We start from the raw sequence: 19311 nt of genomic DNA, 5'->3' as shown, positions 1-19311 counted from the left end.
TTAGTTTGACATCTGTAGTATGCAAATCTTGGGAAAAAAATTGAAGGAGAAAGTAGTTAAGGACATTGAGGTCAATGGTAACTGGGACAAAATACAACAAAAGGTAGATCATGCCAAACCAACCTGATCTCCTTCTTTGAGAAGGTAACAGATTTTTTAGACAAAGGAAACAGTGGATAGGACCTAACTAAGTTTCTAGGATTATGCTAAAGCCTCAGACACAAATCAGGGAGATAGATGCATTCATAGCGAAGATGGAACCTTCGTTTCATTTCCCAAGCTGCAAAACAATATTTTAAAAAGTAATAAACTGTGTAAATAATAAAAATTAGTAATATTTTAAAAAACAAAATTCTTACCTATGTTACAAAAAATCCTTAGACTTTTTCAATTCTTTCAGTTTTAATCTATGATTTTTAATCCATATGTATCTCTTTAACATCAGGAGCAAGTAAAAAATGATCACAGGAAGAAAAAAATATCCTGAAACGGGTTCAGCTACCGAGATGTTTTCTTAATATGCATTGTGCATGTGTGTTTGGTTCTGTGTTGATCAGAGTACATATAACCCTTGATATAGCTCATCTTATCAAGGGTGGACTTTGACTGTTGTTGTTTTTTCAAGAATTAAGGTGGAGAATGTAGTGAGGGTAGGGTCTCTGGTTTTTGCCCAGAACTAAATTTGTTTATTGTAATATTAAGTATTTATTTTGGGTCCATTTAAAATAAAAATCAACAATACAACAAAGTTTCACAGACATGTTATGGAACAATATAGTGAAAGATCTTTGGTTACAACATTTGTTTGCCTTTTGTTACTGATTTTTCTAATAAAATACAAATAGAAAGAAAGGGGGTAAAGGGGGCGAGGGGAGAAACAACCAAACGTGAGTAGAATGGTTACAGCATTTATCCCAAGAAAGATCAAATTTAGAAACCACCAGAAATTTTAATCTCTTTTCACAAGACAAGAAAATGAAAGAGAAAGTATGCTGGTCTGTAGGACTCGATTCTGATCTTACTTGCACCATTTTACACTAGTGTAAATTACTCCTGATTTACCCCAGCATAAGTGAAATCAGATAAGCTCATGTCTTCCCCCAGAAAGAAAACCAGTAAATGTAAAGAATGGGAGACTGACCAGTTAAAGTCAAGAGGCTGAGAGGAACACAACTATCCTTTCTGTGCAAAAAGCAAATGGAGACTTCACTCTCACCAGCCCAGCAGGAGAAGGGGGAGATGTGGAGATCAGAGCTCTTCCTCTGGTGTCAATCTACTCAGTAGAGCTGACCCAAAATGTATTCCACAACATTAACCAAACCTTTTTTGGCATTTGCAATAATTTTACCAATTTCCTCTGGCTATTTTTTAATTTTTGTGGTCTCCTGCATTTCTTCATTCTGTCCAGAAGAGTTTCTTCATGCAATTCTCCAGCACAACTGAACTAAAAATCTTGTGGTAAAGCCTATTCTTTTGACCTTGCCAGCCGAGAGCCTAAAACAGATACTAATAAAATCAATGGGATGATTGCTGTTGACTTCATTGGGAGCAAGGCTGGGCACAAGAGCCAAGAGGTTTGGATAGCAAAATCTGACAGCTGAGTGCTTATCGCAACAAAACCACTGAACTAACTGCCAATTGCTACATAAAACATATTGCTCCAACTTCTTCCTGAAGCTTAATTCTCTCTCAAAGAAAGCTAAACATCTCTCCATTCATAGGAGTTTACAACAAGGATGTAATCTATTATTCTGCCTTGAATGAGCATAATTATTTATTTCATGCAACATAAATGGGCAAAATCAGAACCATAAGAACATACAACCATAAGTAACCAAAGGCCTTGGCTTTCCTGCTGGGGAAATACCAAGTCCCTCACCACGTGGAAATCTTCCTTCAGTCACAGAAATACAGAGGTCTGGGGGCAGGGAATCCACAAAGACTTCTCCATGCTTTCAGAATAACTGAATGCAAATAACTACATCAATGTAATATCAAGACCCTGATCCTGAAAATAATTAAGAATGGGCTTAACTTTTCTACTGCGAAGAGTCCCACTGAAGTCAATGGGACTGACTACTCATTATAGCAAAATTAAGCATGGAGATATCTCAGTGGTTTGAGCATTGGCCTGCTAAACCCTGCATTGTGAATTCAATCCTTGAGGGGGGCCACTTAAGGATCTGGGGCAAAATCAGTACTTGGTCCTGTTAGTGAAGGCAGGGGGCTGGACTTGATGACCCTTCGGGGTCCCTTCCAGTTCTAGGAGCTAGGTATATCTCCATTAATTTGTGGGGAGGGATAGCTCAGTGGTTTGAGCATTGGCCTGCTAAACCCAGCATTATGAGCTCAATCCTTGAGGGGGCCATTTAGGGAACTGTGATAAAAATCTGTCTGGGGATTGATCCTGCCTTGAGCAGAGGGTTGGACTAGATGACCTCCTGAGGACCCTTTCAACCCTGATATTCTATGTGTGTAAGTGTTTACAGAATCTGGACCTAAGTATTTTATACAACAGTAAAATCATTAAGGTCTGACCCTATTCCTACTGAATCAAAGGGCAAAGCTCCCATTGACTTCACTGTTGCCAAGTCTTTGGATTCTGTTGAGACTCTCGTGATATTTGGTGTTTCACCAGTTCCTGGAGACGTGATTACATGAAAGTCCCAATCTTCTCTCTCTTTTTTGGGGGGGGAGGGGGGAAGAGGTGTGGAGGGAGAGTGTTGTGGTTGTAGAGAAAAGCTTGAAATTGTGATCAGAGTGAATCCTAAAGGCTCAATTGTTTTTTAAATAACATGATCGTTAAGCCAATCATCATTTTTTTGGAGGCCTGACTTGGGATTTTTGAACATTTGGGGTTGGCAATACTGAGAACTGGATCCCATAATCAGGAAATGTGAAAGTTAAAAGCCCAGACACATTGTTCAGCCTGCATGTTCTGGGGGTTATACATTTTGTAAGACAATATTGTAGGGATATTAAAGAAGGTTTATATTAAACATGGTTTATATGAGAAATAATTTGATTTATTGTTAATTGATACTTTATAACTTAAAGTTTATGTTAGAAGTAAATTTGTGATTCCCAACATTTAGCCTCTAACCTGCAAGCCACCAGCTGCGTCTGTGTGAAGCCTGCTCAAAGAAATACTTTGTATAAAACTTGTTAAACATTAATTAACTCTAAGTAAGCCAAAACAGTAGCTGTTATAGTGTATAGATAGAGACCCCTACCCTCTAAGTTTTCATCTCACTTTATCTTTGCTTGTTAAAAGACAGGGAGTCTCACATAAATTGGTAACACCCCAAAAGGTAAAGAGACAGTGAAATAGATGTGATTAAGATAGAGAATGTATGTGAATGAATGGTTAGGGAGGTACCAGCCCGAAGAATTCAGTGTCGGCTGAGGAAGGTGTCAAGTGGAATCAACCAGATGACCCCCGGATGGCAAACTGGAATCCACCCACCACACCTCAAAGGAAGAAAAACAAAGCATCTAACAACATGGAGCCAGCCACCTGCTGATTGATTTAGCAACAGCAAAATGAAGCAACTCTCATGAACTGACATAGGAATAAATTCCTATAAAAGTGGACTCTAAAGACTAAGGACTTTGAGTCTATGGTTCTGCTGCCAGCCTCCAGGAGCATCAGATGCATCTGACACAGACTCGGCTCCATCCTCATGACCAAGATACCTGGCCAGTAACTTGGCATGAGCAACATCTAGGCTGGTAACTATAACATCTATACAGAACCTGAATGAATGATTGTGTGAATGAATATGTGTATCTGTGTGTGTGTGTGTGTGTGTGTGTGTAAGGAATAAGTAGTGATAGAAATTAGTAAAACGTTGTTTGCTTTTGTCTTTTGCTGTCTTTTGTTTTGTTATGGTATTTACAATAAATGTGGCATCTTTGCCTTATCCCTCTTAATAAGATCCTGCTGGTTTTTATTATATTGGTATAACAATATGTTACTTATTTAATGAGAAAAACTAGAATTGTAATCTACATTATGTAATGTGGTTAACTTAATGCTGTTATTGCAAGTTCATCTAGAAGTTTCACCTTATAGCAACAGCTTCTATGGAAAAAGGCCTTTTCTCCCTAAGGCACGTCACTTCCTCCAAAACCCAAGCAGCAGGGCTAAAAGTATTTTTTTTTTAATGAAAGATGTTTGGGGGGGGCACGTTATTTACATCTGGATGATAACGTTATCAGCAATGGTGGGAAATGAGAAGCCTCTCTCCCAGGCTGAGGAAATTCATCCTCCGGAAGTCTTTGTGGTCACCCTTCCTGTCATGCAAAAAGAATGCAACTTCTTACCCCTGTCCTCAAAGACAGACATCACCACGTCAGCAGAAAATACAAACGACCAAACTGTAGAAGAGTGACTGCCAACACCTTCAACAGCATTCATAGAAAAAGAAAATAAACCCATTCCAACAGGCAACATGAACATTTGCGAAAGAATCAGCCTCTCTTATTTCCGAAAGCAAACACTGCAGCTGTCAGGCAGAAAGATGGAGTCTTCTCCAGCCTCTAACCACCACAGACAGATGGAATTCACTAACATCAGGCCAATCGAATGTTACCGTTGCACTGAAAGGTCCCAAAAGCCACCCAAAGGAGGCTACAGCCCTTTACACTTTGTTCCCTGGATGCTGCACAAAGAAGTTTTCAGCCTGCATTGAAATAGTTGTTGTGTGCAAAGAGTAGGAAAACAAAATAGAACTTTTTAAAAAATATAATTTGGCTCCGCATTAAATGGTAAAGATGGCACAAAAATCTTTAAAATTGCAGAATGTACTGTTATTTTTGGACCTGCGATATTCCAACATTCTGGCTCATAATGCTGGCACTTAGTCGTGGTCTACACTTAAAAATTAAACCGCCCCTAGCTATGTCGCTCAGGGTTGTGAAAACTTCCATGCTCTGAGTGCCATGGTTAGGTTGCCCTTACCCCAAGGGTAAACACAGCAAGATCAACAGAAGAATTCTTCAGGTGACCCAGCTACTGCCCTTCAGAGAGATGCATTAACTACATCGATAAAGGAAGTGTCTACACTGCAGCAGCATAGCTGCAACGCTGTGGCTATGCCATTGTGGTGCCTGTAACATTTAATGTAGACATAGACTATCTAGTTGTGACTCAAACAAATGAAAATTTCAGGCACAAGAAAAATATAGACTTGTCGAAGTTTGGACAGGGCCTTCTCTCCTGTTTAGGCTAGCCAAAAGTGTTAGGGAGCACACTTTAATTGCTATTTAAAATACCTTTTAAAACGTGTTAGCTGGTGTTTATCAGCCCAAAACTCACCCATAATCTAGACAAGGTCTAAATTTTGTGAGATTCTGTGCAAAGTAACATGCAGAGCGCGCATGGGTGGCTCCTGGCAGTCCATGACTATTCTTTGACTGGGTTTGTCCACCCTCCCACTTCCACATCACACAATACAGTAGAACCTCAGAGTTATAAACACCAGAGGTCAACCACATACCTCATTTGGAACCGGAAGTATGCAGTCAGGCAACAGCAGAAACAAAAAAATAAATAAAGCAAATACAATACAGTGTTGTCTCAAATGTAAACTACTAAAAAAATAAAGGGGAAAGTTTTAATAAAAAGATTTGACAAGGTAAGGAAACTCTCTGTGCTTGTTTCATTTAAATTAAGACATTTAAAAGCAGCATTTTCTTCTACATAGTAAAGTTTCAAAGCTGTACTAAGTCAATGTTCAATTGTAAACTTCTGAAAGAACCATAATGTTTTGTTCAGTTACGAATCACCTCCATTCCCAAGGTGTTTGTAACTCTGAGGTGATACTGTAATTCAAAAATCACGCAAGCTAAAAAGTAAAGAAATATCAAGACACGGGGGTAGGAGGAAAGCATGTGCCGGTAGGAAAATTGTGTTATCCCACACGTGTGTTGACAGAGCTATCCACCTGAAAAAAGTGCTGGGCCACAGGCAGTCCAATCCCAAATACATAGTCCCTGATCCTGTGCATGACAGCGAGTGGGGCTTTGCACATGCATGACAGTCCACACTCACACTATTACCTGCAGTGTCAGTTTGTACATTAGTGCTCATTTTCAAGAGGATGTACAGACACTGCAATTTAAGGGCCAAGTATTATTTTTCCTCTATCTAGAGATGACCATGACTTTAGGATCCTACAACAATAACTAAGCTAACTTTTTTTGCCCTGAAAAGGACGCAACAATTCTAGTTCTTTCACAGCTAAATTAATTATCCACATCCAACTCGGCATTGGGTTGCATTCTTTAAGGTAACTTGCAAAGATTCTATTAAAAATTAGGCTTGTGCTCTTTTGTTTTATCATGTACAAAGTGCATGACCCAAAAGATACTAGTCTCTCCAACTCTAAATGTACCTCTCCTCCCAGCCAAAATAATAATAATAAAGTTAATTTCTGCTTGTTTATTACCTTAGAAATATCAAGATTATCTAGTTTGATCTTCCCCAGTATTGTGGAAAGAACTGCTGTTGCTGAGATTTTTTAAAATAAAAATAAAAACTAAAAGTTAAGGCTATTGATTAATCGCAGTTAACTCATGCGATTAACTAAAAAAAAGTAACTGTGATTTAAAAAATTAATCGCGATTAATCACACTGTTAAACAATAGAATACCAATCAAAATTTATTAAATATTTTTGGATGTTTTTCTACATTTTCAAATATATTGATTTATATTACAACACAGAATACAAAGTATACAGTGCTCACTTTATATTATTTTTATTACAAATATTTACACTGTAAAAATGATAAAAGAAATCGTATATTTCAATGCACTACAGTACTTTATCGTGAAAGTGTAGATTTTTTTTGGTTACATAACTGCACTCAAAAACAAAACAATGTAAAACATCAGAGCAAGGGTCGACAACTTTTGGTGTGCAGCTCGCCAGGGTAAGTACCCTGGCGGGCCGGGCCGGTTTGTTTACTTGCCGTGTCTGCAGGTTCGGCCGATCGCAGCTCCCACTGGCTGCGGTTTGCCATTCGAGGCCAATGGATGTGCTGGTATTCTATCATTGTTTAACAGTGAGATTAATTGCATGATTAATCACGATTAATTTTTTTAAGCACTTGACAGCCCTACTAAAAATCCTGCAATATCATTTTACTAGTTCTCCAGTCACTACAGACTCTTCCAAATCAGACAAAACTTGAATTCCTAATGTAAAAAACAATCAGAAATTTTTTAAAAAGCACAGCAAAAGCCTGCCTTCTGTCTACAACATAGAACAAGAAAAACAGTAGCATAACCATAGGTACTGGAACTAGGGGTGCTGCTGCACCCCCTGGCTTGAAGTGGATTCCAGCATATACAGGGTTTACAGTTTGGTTCAATGGCTCTCAGCACCCCCACTACACAAATGGTTCCAGCGCCCCTGAGCATAACCCTACTTTTTGCCCCGCCCACTTTCTTTGCAGCTCAGCTTTAAACAAAGATTCACCTGGAAAGAGGTACATCATTTGGACATTTCTCATACCACAATACAACCTATGAACTGTCCTTGCGGCCTGCTGCTTCCCGCAGCTCCCATTGGCTGGGAACGGCGAACTGCGGCCACTGGGAGCTGCCGGGGGGGGGGAGAGAAGGGGGCTGTGCCTACGGGTGGTCAACATCAGCAAAATGCCCACCACTGTCCTAGGTGTTATCTGGGAAATTAACAATGGGAGGGATGGTTGGGGTCACGGAAATCAGAGCGATAGGTGGTGTAAGGGATTTTGAGATGAAAAACAGCCTGGAGGTTGAGGCAGTGGACTGGGACTCAAGAATATCTGGGCTCAATGTCCAGTGTTGGCACAGCCATCCTGTGTGACCCTGGGCAAATCACTTAGTCTCTCTTTCCCATCTGTACAACTGGGATAAGAATCTTCCTTTCTCCCACCTTTTATCTGTTGTGTCTGTTTAGACTGTCAGTTCTTCAGGGCAGGTCACGTCTCTTACGCTGTGTATTTACCGTACTTAGTGCAACAGGACCTCAATCTCTGCCAAGGCTCCAGGCACAACTAAAATGCAAAAAAAATAAATACTAGATAGATATTTAGTTGATTTTCAGGCAGGGAACACGAGAGATGGGAAAGTAAAACAATAAGGAAAGATGAAAGCAAAAACAGTTAGTGGCAGACAAATGCCTGCAGATCCTCTGTTAAACCACACATAATCTTTGTTACTAGTTCTTAAAGGAGAGGAAGGATGGTTTAGTGATTAGGGCTCTAGCATAGAATTTGGGAGGCCCAGATTAAATTCCCTGTTCTGCCACTGACTTTCTGTGTGAGCTTGGGCAAATCACTCTCTGTCTCAATTCCCCATCTGGAATATAGGAATAATAGCACTTCCCAGTCTCACAGGGGTTTTGGGAATTGCTGAGATCTACTGATGAAAAACTAGCTTGTGATATCTCTACATATGCTAAATAGCACCTGTGTCTGATTTGGAGCTGCTCTGCAGTAAATTATGAATACTGTGTGTTGACCCGCTTATTGGGATGTTTACTGCATAAATACCAGTTTAGTTTAAGAGGGGTACGGGAAGGAAAACAAGCAGGAAGGAATCAAAATGGCTGAATATAAACCACTTCTCAGCAAACACTTAAGAGCTGTTAAAAGATAATGCCCGAACTATTAATTTTGACAATTCAACCTCCTGACTCCAGCCAATTTACAAAACTGGTTTTAATGAGTAGAGCCATGGTCTGGGAACCTGAAGATCAAAAAGCACTATAACAGCGGAAAAATGGACTCCCTCTTGAGGGAGACTACTATTCAGGAAAAATCAGAGTACCCCCTGGGGGACCTGCTGGGGTGTCTGCAGAAGGGAGGGATAGCTCAGTGGTTTGAGCATTGGTCTGGTAAACCCAGGGTTGTGAGTTCAATTCTTGAGGGGGCCATTTGGGGAACTGGGGTAAAAATCTGGGGATTGGTCCTGCTTTGAGCAGAGGATTGGACTAGATGACCTCCTGAGGTCCCTTCCAACCCTGATATTCTATGATTCTATGATACCATGTGGGGTATGTAGACTATTTCAAAAGTCTTCCTTGCTAAACGCTTTGTTCCTACTGTTAAACAACAATTTGATTTTAAGAGTGCTGTCTGACCACTACACACATACACTCCTGAAGAGAACTGCAGGTGCTGGACCTGTCATACCTGCTGTGTAAGCACAGTCAATACACAGGGTACTGTAGCTCAGAGCCTGGTGCAGAAATGGGAAAAACTTGGAATTCCACCCCATGATAGACAAGTAAAGGCTTGACACTTGCAGGGCTGCACTCAGAGAGACAGCAAAGGAACAGAGGTGCAGGTAGCACTGAAACCATGCCAGGACCTTACATCATCTAAGAACCTGTGAAAAATCACAGATTTATTTTTTAAATTCACAGGCAGCAGCACAAGTAAAGTATCCATTTTCACAGAATATGCACAGCCACCAAGTCCCTCCTGAACTGCTATGATTTTTCCAACAGCAGGGAAGTGGGAGTGGGCATCCATGCACATCGATCTTATGCTGGGTACAGCTTGTAGTGCACAGTAGCACTAGTTGGAACAGTAGTTCGGGGTGGGGGGGGGGGGGGAGAAGAACTGGGAGCTGGTTTTATGCGAGGCACAGTAGCCAGTGGCGCAGCTGCCGCTTGGAACGCAAGCTACAAGCTGCACGGAGCTTGAGACCAGTGAGCACAGATGCCTGCTTCCACCTCCCATAATTTTGCCAACAGCACATTTTAGGCTAAGTTCACTATTTCCACCCAGTCCGTGAAATTGTGATTTTTCACAGGGCTCTAACCATGAAATCAAGGAAACTAGTCACAGAGTAAGATACTACTCAGTATGAGTGAAGATACCACATCTGTCCCTTTGAGGTCACTGGATGAATGGAGCTTTAGATGTGGGAAACCCTGATCTACCACAGATCAGTTACAACTCTGTGCCCCTACCCTGTCTTTTAATTATTTAAGTTGTATTAATCCCATTTAGACTGTAAACTCCACAGGCCAAGTATCTGTCTAATAACACATCTCGTGAAGCCATGAAAACTTATAACACTTTACAAGTAAAAGATAATACCTAGTAAAATGCACAGTATTGCAGCTCCACCACTTAAAGACAAGAATTAAATGTGAAACTGATTAATTTAATGGTGTAGTTCTTTGTCACAGAACAAGCCAAAAGCCATTGTGGGTTTATTTAAAAAGATACATCTATGCTTGACATTCTTCCTCCTCCTCTCCCAAGCCAAATTTACCACTAGCATGTGTGGCATGGATCTCTCATAAATTAATAATTACTCTGTTTACACCTGTCATGAATTTGGTCCTAGGTATTATGCAAAGTAGTGTTATCCTATCATTGTAACAGAATAGGATTTTTTCTTTTAATTTCCAAGTTATCCCCTCTTCCTCCATGTAACAAGGTCAACAGCATGTCTTATCTCCAGGAGGATGTCTGTATACATAAACCAGAGTTACACTCTAATAAGCAACATTGTATTTATCTAGCATTCCCAGTCTCCATTAGGGAAATATTACATGTTGTTAACTCTGGTTTACAACCATGAAGGGGGAGGGAGGGGAGACAGCAACTTTGAGAATCTTAGTGCAGATCAGCCAACAGTTCCCATCACACTTTAAGCACCACAAGATGTGATCCAGCCCAGAAAAGATCTAGTCAACAGGGTACCTGAAACTCAGGTAGCTGTTTATACAAGGTTTCCCAGTACTGCTGGTGGAGCTGAACTAGTATAAGTGATAGTGAGAAATCTCTGCAAGATTTCCCTGGTGTAGACAAGACCTGTGAGTCAATCAGAACTGGGAATACAACTCTACAAATCCTGGCTCCCTTGCCTATGTTTAGACTATATTCAGCTCTGAAGAGTCCAATGTATCTATTTTCACAGATTTATGGGGAAACCACTGGACTCCCACTAACATATTTTCCAGGAGATCTGGAAACCTTTTACCACTTGCAATAAACCTCAATTATCTATTTTTGCAATATTGCAAAACTGCTGGTTTGTTTTGGAACAGCCAAGAAAAGGATTAAAAGAAAAACAAACATTACAAGGATAAGCTATTACCAAAGTGCAGAGACCATTCACTCTACTTTTTAAACAAAAAACTTTGCAGTTTGCACAGAGATCATAAAGCAGCTTAGTGGTGCAACAATACAAGACTTAATCCCAACGGGGAATGGGGTCCAACTCCATTAGAAAACGTGCTCGTTTCCAGACTGCCCTAAATGAATCTCCCCACTTTTAAACACAGATCAACACAACCAGTCCCTCTTTTTTAAGTACTCTGTACATGAGGGCACCACAAACCACACACAGTCCGCCCCCCAGGTGAAAGGGCAAAGACGGCCTCATAATTCACCCCACATGCAGGCAAGCCTCTAAAATATTTATAACTACACCCATTATTTTGCACATGCAGAATATAACACCCCTTCCCTTAAAAACAATATGGACCCTCTCCTGCATTCCTTGAGCACCCCCACTAGCTTCATGGAAGTTTTGGGTGCCCAGGGAAGGTGGGATTGGAGGCCCCTAAAGAAACACATCCTTCAATGCAACGCAGCTCTGCCGAAGGCGGGAGTTGCAGTAGGAGTGGCTCTGGTAAGGTGGTCCATGGGCTCTCTCTCTACCTTTTAGTCTACGGGAATAAGTGGGGGGGAGGCGGTGGGTTCGTGCATGAGCCCTGAGTGCACCCTGCCTAAAGCAAAGGCGCAGGCTGCTTTCTTCTGTAGGAAGTTCCCTGGCTTGCTGCACCTCCTATGGCTACAATGGCGACATGCACCCACCTACCTGAATCCTGAAGGGGCGGCAGGAAGCCAGCACACAGAGGCATTTGCCGCTGCAGCTGCTCTTTGCTCCTCCATAGCGCGCAGCTCTGCACAGCGGCCTGGCGCTGCTCAGCTGCTGGCCGTAAACAAAACCCATCCTAGCGGGCGCGCGGCGCTCGCGGCACACCCAGGCCCGGGCGGGCCACGTTCTAACCACGCCCTCTCATCGACGTCACTTCGGGGAAACGGGCGGCTCGCGCCGGGGATAGAACGCTGAGCCGCTGAAACTTCGAAAATCGAAACCAGCTTGTTCTAAGCAGCCCCCGGCCGGAGCGCGGGGGGCGGGGGGGCGAGCAGGACTTGTCCCCAGACCACGCCTCTTGCACGTTGGGAGCCGTCCCCTGTACCTCGCACTAGGGATTTCGCTTCCAGTGTTAACCTACCTGTAAGGTGCTTCGTGAGCTCTTTGTTAGGTACTAGAAAGGGCAACATGAGGCCCGACAGCCCAAGCCCTGGATCTTGATGACCAAACTGAACACCCCCCCCCCCAACTTTGAAATCTAAATCCTAGGGGTGGTTTTTGACCATTAAGCTGCTTATAGGAAAGCTGAAACGTTTACATGGTGATTTCAAACTTCTCCTAACTTTGGGTCTTGTGTTTTAGTCTTTCTGGAAACCTTTGGGTGTAAAAGGGATTTTGCTGTATGTTTCCCTGAAACATTTACATTTCAATCATCATTTTAAAAGCAGCAAAGAATCCTGTGGCACCTTATAGACTAACAGACGTTTTGCAGCATGAGCTTTCGTGGGTGAATACCCACTTCTTCGGATGCAAGCAGTGGAAATTTCCAGGGGCAGGTGTGTATATATAAGCAAGCAAGAAGCAAGCTAGAGATAACGAGGTTAGATCAATCAGGGAGGATGAGGCCCTGTTCCAGCAGCTGAGGTGTGAAAACCAAGGGAGGAGAAACTGGTTCTATAATTGGCAAGCCATTCACAGTCTTTGTTTAGTCCTAAGCTGATCATTTTAAAGTGCATGATTCAAAATTATGCTTCTGAATAATACATTATTGCTAATTATTGGGAGACAGCATGGGATCAATGAATAAAGCAACAGACTGGAACAGCAGAGATTCTTCGAGTGATTGCTCATGTGTATTCCACAATAGGTGTCCGTGCTCACCAGGTCCACGGGTGTCAGAAGTTCTTCCCCTAGCAGTACCAATAGGGGAGCACCCCTATCGACCCTTGGAGTGGCGCCTCCATGACGTGGTATAAGGGCCACTGCGCGCTCCCCCCACCCTCAGTTCCTTCTTGCTGTCAGTGAAGGTGCTTCGGAACTGCTCTGCTCCATCTTTGCTGCAGCTCTTCCCCAGAACTCTTGCTCATTCAGTGTATAATACCTGTTGTAAGTAGTTTTATTAGTTTAGTTTAGTTAGTGGGCCCGGGCCAGGGTATGCCCCGCGCCCTGGGTTTTAAGTCATACAACACTTGTAGGCGACCAATGCCACGGAGTGATCTGCACACGGACTGTTTTTTACGCTGTTTGGGTGAAACCCATCTCAGCGATCGCTGCAAGATTTGCAAGTTGTTCAAGCCTCGGACCAAGTGAGACATTAGGCTCCAGGCCATCCTGATGGAGTTGGCGTTGACCCCGACTCCAGCACGCTGCTCCGAGTCGGCACCAGGTACCAGGATGTCGGTTTGCAGCAACCCCTGCCACCATCTACCAGTCGACCTCACTCCCCATCCGTGGGGCACATCAAGAAGGCTAAGAAGTGGCCTTCTCCAGCGCGGCACCAGAGCAAGACTGAGGGAGAGGCTAGACCCATGTTGGACAGTCCTCGGTCCCCATCGGCCTCTAGGCCTCTGACTCAGGTCCAGCGGAGTAGCCCAGCCCATTCAGAGCACGCTTCCCCAGGTGTCCGGATGCCCTCCACACCAGAGGCCCTGCAAGCAGCCCAGGACATTATGTCCATGCTGGTACCAAGAGCACCGCCAATGTTGGCCCCACACTCCAGGGACAAGCCGCCACTAGGATCTCCACAGTTGCCCCCAACTCAGTACCGATCACAGTTGAGGGAATGTTCCCGACGCCATTCACCACTCAGCAACCATCCCGTGCATAGTCCACACAGGTCACCATCAACCCCCACCAGGTTGTCTGGCTGGGTTCCGACGAACAGAGACTCCAGGCACCGCTCCGCCTCGAGGAGCTGACCCCGATGGGACCAAGGCAGACGATGCCAAAGGTCCTCGTTTCAGAGGGGCTATCGTAGCCAGTTGCGACACAAACGTCAATGCCATTCCCGTTCGTTGTCTCACTCCAGGATCCCGCCACGGCACTGCTCCTGCAGCCCCGGGCGTCAATCACCGGCACCTCACCAGCGCGGATCCACCCGCCAGAGCCAATCGCGGAGCAGCTGCTACTGGCAGTACCGTTCCTCCGCGTCTGGATCACGGTCTCATGATCGGCACCGCTCCCAGCGCCACCGCTGCTCCTGGTCCAGGGACAGCGGCAGGTCATATGTCAGCCCAGCCTCCCTTCGTAGTCGTCCATTGATGGGTCATGCCATCCAGGCCAAACAGCCTGGTCTGCCGGTGCCACAGCAGGTGCAGTGGCACCAGGCCCTGTGACCGGCACAGTGGTACCAGTGGGCACTGTGGCCCCTGATGCATCCCCCAGTGGGGGCTTTCTCCATGGCTGGAGCCTTGGAACAGCTGACGGCCTCCCTCTCCCAGCCTCCGAGGAAGAAGTTAATGGGACGTGCATCTTCAGCACCGTGCCTGGAGAGTGACCAGGTGGTGGATCCTCCAGTGCCAGTGGACATCCAAAGTACCGCGCCTGCCTCCTCGCCCTCTCCTGGTGAGACAATTATGGCCCCTCCTCCCTCCGTCCCGCAGGAGGACTCTAAAGCCCACCAGGAACTATTGGAAAGGGTGTCGTCAAACCTCAACCTTCAGGCAGAGGAGGTGGAGGAGCCCTCGGACTCCCTTTTTAACATCCTGTCCACCTTGGTGCTGGGCAGGGTGGCCTTGCCACTCCACAAAGGGGTGGCAAAAATTTCAAATGCCTTGTGGCAAACCCCGGCCTTATTGTCCCCCATCACTAAGAGAGTGCAAAGCAAGTATTTTGTGCCCGCCAAGGTAAATGAATACCTATACACCCATCCTGCTCTAACTCTCTGGTGGTCGAATCAGTCAACCACAGAGAGCAGCAGGGCCAACCAGCCCCCACTCCGAAAAATAAAGGCTCAAGGAGGCTGGATTCATTTGGGGAAAAAATGTATTCATCCTCGAACTTCCAGTTACAGGTGGTGAACCATCAGGCTCTCCTGGCCCGGTCTGAGTTCAATCTGTGGGGCTTTCTGCCCAAGTTCAAGGACTCCCTCCAGGAGTGTGACAGGTGTGATGGGTTGGATCACAGAAACACCCTTGGGAACTGCCAACTGATGTGCCAAGACTACTTCTGCCCCTGCTTTCCCTGACAGCCTGGAACTTCAGCACCCTGTCTTGTTGAGCCAGACATGCCAGTCTGCTCCAACACAGACCCAGGGTCTGAACCACGTGCCTCAGAGCTGCAGACTTAACTGAAAGCAACTTACAGAAGTGTTCCTGTCTTTTACATTCAGATGCCCAACTCCCAATGGGTCTAAACCCCAAATAAATCTGTTTTACCCTATATAAAGCTTATGCAGGGTAAACTCATAAATTGTTCACCCTCTATTACACTGATGGAGAGATATGCACAGCTGTTTTCTGCCCCCCCCCCCGGTATTAATACATACTCTGGGTTAATTAATAAGTAAAAAGTGATTTTATTAAATACAGAAAGTAGGATTTAAGTGGTTCCAAGTAATAGCAGACAAAACAAAGTGAATTGCCAGCAAAATAAAATAGAACACACAAGTCTATGTCTAAGAAAACTGAATACAGATAAAAACCTCACCCAGTAAGCTTCCTTTTACAGACTAGTCTCCTTCTAGTCTGGGTCCAGCAATCACTCACATCCTCTGTAGTTACTGTCCTTTGTTCCAGCTTCTTTCAGGTATCCCTGGGGGGGTGGAGAGCCAGCAGAAGACAAAATGGAGAGGTCTCCCATGGATTTAAGTAGACTGTCTCTTGTGGGTGGAGACCCCTCCTCTGTCCTATGCAAAGTCCAGCTCCAATATGGGGGTTTGGAGTCACATGGGCAAATCACATTCCATGCATGACTGAGTTCCTAAGTTTAAGCCGCAGCAGGCTCCCACTCAGGCTACCCACTCTAAATACGAGCCCCCTTATAAAAAGTTGTGGGACTATTAGAAATGCCCTCAGAGGCAGTTTCGGTCTGACCCCCAGCCTGGGTCCTCCAAGGGCAAACAGGCAGGGAAATGGCAGTTTTGACAGGATGCCTGGGGGTGACCTACCAGTTCACGTCAGGGATCCACCCACAATAAAGCTTCCCTTCTCCAACCGGTTGTGTGCTTTTCTCCTGGAGTGATCGCGGCTGACCTCAGACTGATGGGTCCTCAACACCATCTCCTGGGGTTACAACCTCCAGTTTACCTCTACCTTGCCCAACCACCCTCCGCTCCCGTCCCTCCTGGGGGAACCCTCTCACGAGGGCTTGCTTGAGCAGGAGGTGGGACGGCTCCTTGGCCTAGGAGTGGTGGAAGTGGTGCCAGTGGAGTTCAAACACAAGGGGTACTACTCCTGCTATTTCCTTATCCCGAAGGCCAAAGGGGGGCTCAGGCCCATCCTGGACCCATGGTGAAGCTTAAGTTCCACATGGTCTCCCTGGCTCCATCATCCCCTCCCTGGCAGGGACTGGTACGCTGCCCTCGATCTGCAGGACACTAACTTCCACATCCATATATGCGAGGGGCACAAGCGCTTCCTCCGTTTCACGGTTGGACAGGAAGACTACCAATTTATGGTCCTCCCATTTGGCCTGTCCACTGCCCCCAGGGTATTTAGAAAGTGTATGTCGGTGGTGGTGGCCTACCTCAGGCGCAGTGGGGTCCAGATCTTCCCCTCTCTGGATAACTGGCTGGTCAAGGGCAGCTCCCGGTTGCAGATGCGGGATCACGTGGCGCTCCTCCTGTCCATGTGTGCCACTCAGGGCCTGTTAGTAAACGACACCAAGTCCACATTAGTCCCAGTACAATGCATAGAGTTTATCGGGACAGTCCTGGATGCCACGTCGACCAGAGCCTCCCTCCCACTGGACAGGTTTGAGACCCTGAAAGGGCTCATTGACACACTCATGAGGTTTCCAGTGACAACATCCAGAGTGTGTCTCCAGCTTCTGGGTCACATGTCGGCATGCACATATGTGGTTCGCCACGCCAGACTCAGGATGAGGCCCCTCCAGTTCTGGTTGGCCTCGGTGTTCTCCCAGGCCAGAGACAGGATGAACAAGGTCCTCACTGTGCCCGAACCTGTGATCTCCTCCCTATGATGGTGGTCTTCCCTGGGAAACATGCTCTGCGGGGTCCCATTCAGAGGCAGGCCCCCGTTGCTGGAACTGGTGTCCGACGCATTGGACCTGGGGTGGGGAGCCTGGCTGGTGTGCGTGGCCTTCTGCTCGCACCTGGACAGCAGAGTGGTCAGGGTTCTCACGGACAACACGGCCTCGGTGTTTTACATCAACAGGCAAGGCTGGGCCCAATTCTCCACCCTCTGCCTGGGAGCCCTCAAGCTGTGGGACTTCTGTATAGCCCACGACATTTGCCTACATGCCTACCACCTACCGGGCACACAGAACTCAAGGACGGATCACTTGAGCAGGGACTTCTCCTCTCAGCACGAGTGCTCTCTTCACTCAGAGGTGGTTCACAGACTTTTCAAGAGTGGGGAACTCCCCAGGTGGACCTGTTCGCAACTTGACAGAACCGTCACTGTCCCCGTTCTGCTCTGGTCGGGGAGCTGGGATGGGGCGCTATCTCTGATGCCTTCCTCCTATCCTGGTCAGGCCAATTTCTCTATTCCTTCCCCCCATTCCCACTGATTGGCAAGGTCCTGGAAAAAATAAAGATGGACAGGTCCTGGGTCCTCCTGATTGCCCCAGCATGGCCCAGGCAGCATTGGTATGGGACCCTCACGAGCCTAGCAGTCGCCCCACCATGGCTGTTGCCATCCTGCCCGGACCTGCTCTCCCAGGACCAGGGCTGCCTCCTCCACCCCAACCTAGCAGCACTCCACCTCACAGCGTGGCTGCTCAATGGTTAGGCCGGGAGGAAAGGACGTGCTTGGAAGGGGTTCAGCGCATCCTCTTGGAAAGCAGGTGGCCCTCCATGCACCGAGCCTACTTTGGCAAAGTGTTCCCAGTTTTCCCGATGGGTGGCTGAGTGGGGCGTTTCCCCTGTGGCTGCCCTGATCCAGCTCATTTTGGACTACCTCCTTCACCTTAGAGCCCAAGGCCTGGCGCCCTTGTCCGTCAAGGTGCACTTGGCAGCCATATCAGCTTTCCACCCGCCAGTGCAGGGGCACACTGTATTCTCCCATGCTATGACTGGTCGATTGCTTAAGGGATTGGATCGTCTCTTCCCGTACATTAGGCCCCCAGTGAGACCTGAACTTGGTGCTGGCCTGCCTGATGGGTCCCCCATTTGAGCCGCTAGCTACTTGCTCCTGGTTGCATCTCTTATGGAAGGTGGCCTTCCTGGTAGCGATTATGTCAGCTAGGTGGGTCTTGGAACTCAGGACTCTGACCTCTGAGCCCCCATACACGGTGTTTCATAAGGATAAGGTCCAGCTCCGTCCACATCCTTCGTTCCTCCCAAAGGTGGTCTCCGCCTTCCACATGGGTCAGGACATTTTCCTGCCAGTCCTCTGCCCAAGTCCCATGCATCCAGTGAGGAGCGCCACCTCCACACGCTGGATGTGAGACGGGCTCTGGCCTTTTACCTGGAATGGACTAAGCTGTTCAGGAAGTCTTCACAGCTGTTCATCTCCTCGGCTGAACACATGAGGGGCCAGCTGATCTTCACTCAGCGGCTTTCCAACTGGATCACCTCATGCATTCATACCTGTTATGACCTGGCAGGAATCCCTCCGCTGTCAATTGTGAGGGCACACTCGAATAGGGCACAAGCCTCATCGGCTGCCTTTTTAGCCCTTGTCCCCATTCAGAACATTTGCTGGGCTGCCACATGGTCTTCAGTTCACACATTCACCTCACTTTATATGATTGTCTCCCAGATCAGGGAAGACGCTGGGTTCGGCAGGGCTGTGCTCCGTCCCAAGAGTTTGTGAACTCTTACCCACCTCCAACAGATATAGCTTGGAATCACCTATTGTGGAATACATGAGCAATCACTCGAAGAAGAAGAAAAGACAGTTACCGTATTTTCCGGCGTATAAGAAGACTTTTTATACTAAAAAACAACCCCCAAAAATCAGGGGTCATCTTATACGCCGGGTATAAACATACTGTAGCTTCGGCTACATACAGAACGTCCCTGTGCTGATTTAAAAGGCTCTGGGCTCCCCGCCGCAGCGGGCAGCCCAGAGC

General features: G+C 46.1%; 1 protein-coding gene across 1 annotated transcript in view; it reads right to left on the bottom strand.

Moving 5' to 3' along the window:
* The window catches only part of TRANK1 (tetratricopeptide repeat and ankyrin repeat containing 1), an 82292-nt gene extending 70362 nt beyond the window's left edge, over window positions 1-11930 (bottom strand). Inside the window, 1 exon segment of the mRNA XM_045005003.1 lies at window positions 11836-11930. Coding sequence (XP_044860938.1) covers window positions 11836-11909 — 74 coding nt within the window. The 5' untranslated portion in view covers window positions 11910-11930.
* Window positions 11931-19311: the final 7381 nt, after the last annotated feature.

The sequence above is a fragment of the Mauremys mutica genome, chromosome 2, assembly GCF_020497125.1.
Source record: "Mauremys mutica isolate MM-2020 ecotype Southern chromosome 2, ASM2049712v1, whole genome shotgun sequence".
In the NCBI taxonomy this organism is placed as follows: domain Eukaryota; kingdom Metazoa; phylum Chordata; order Testudines; family Geoemydidae; genus Mauremys; species Mauremys mutica.
Note: the sequence above shows the minus strand (reverse complement) of the source record. Positions and strands in the feature narration are given on the sequence as shown.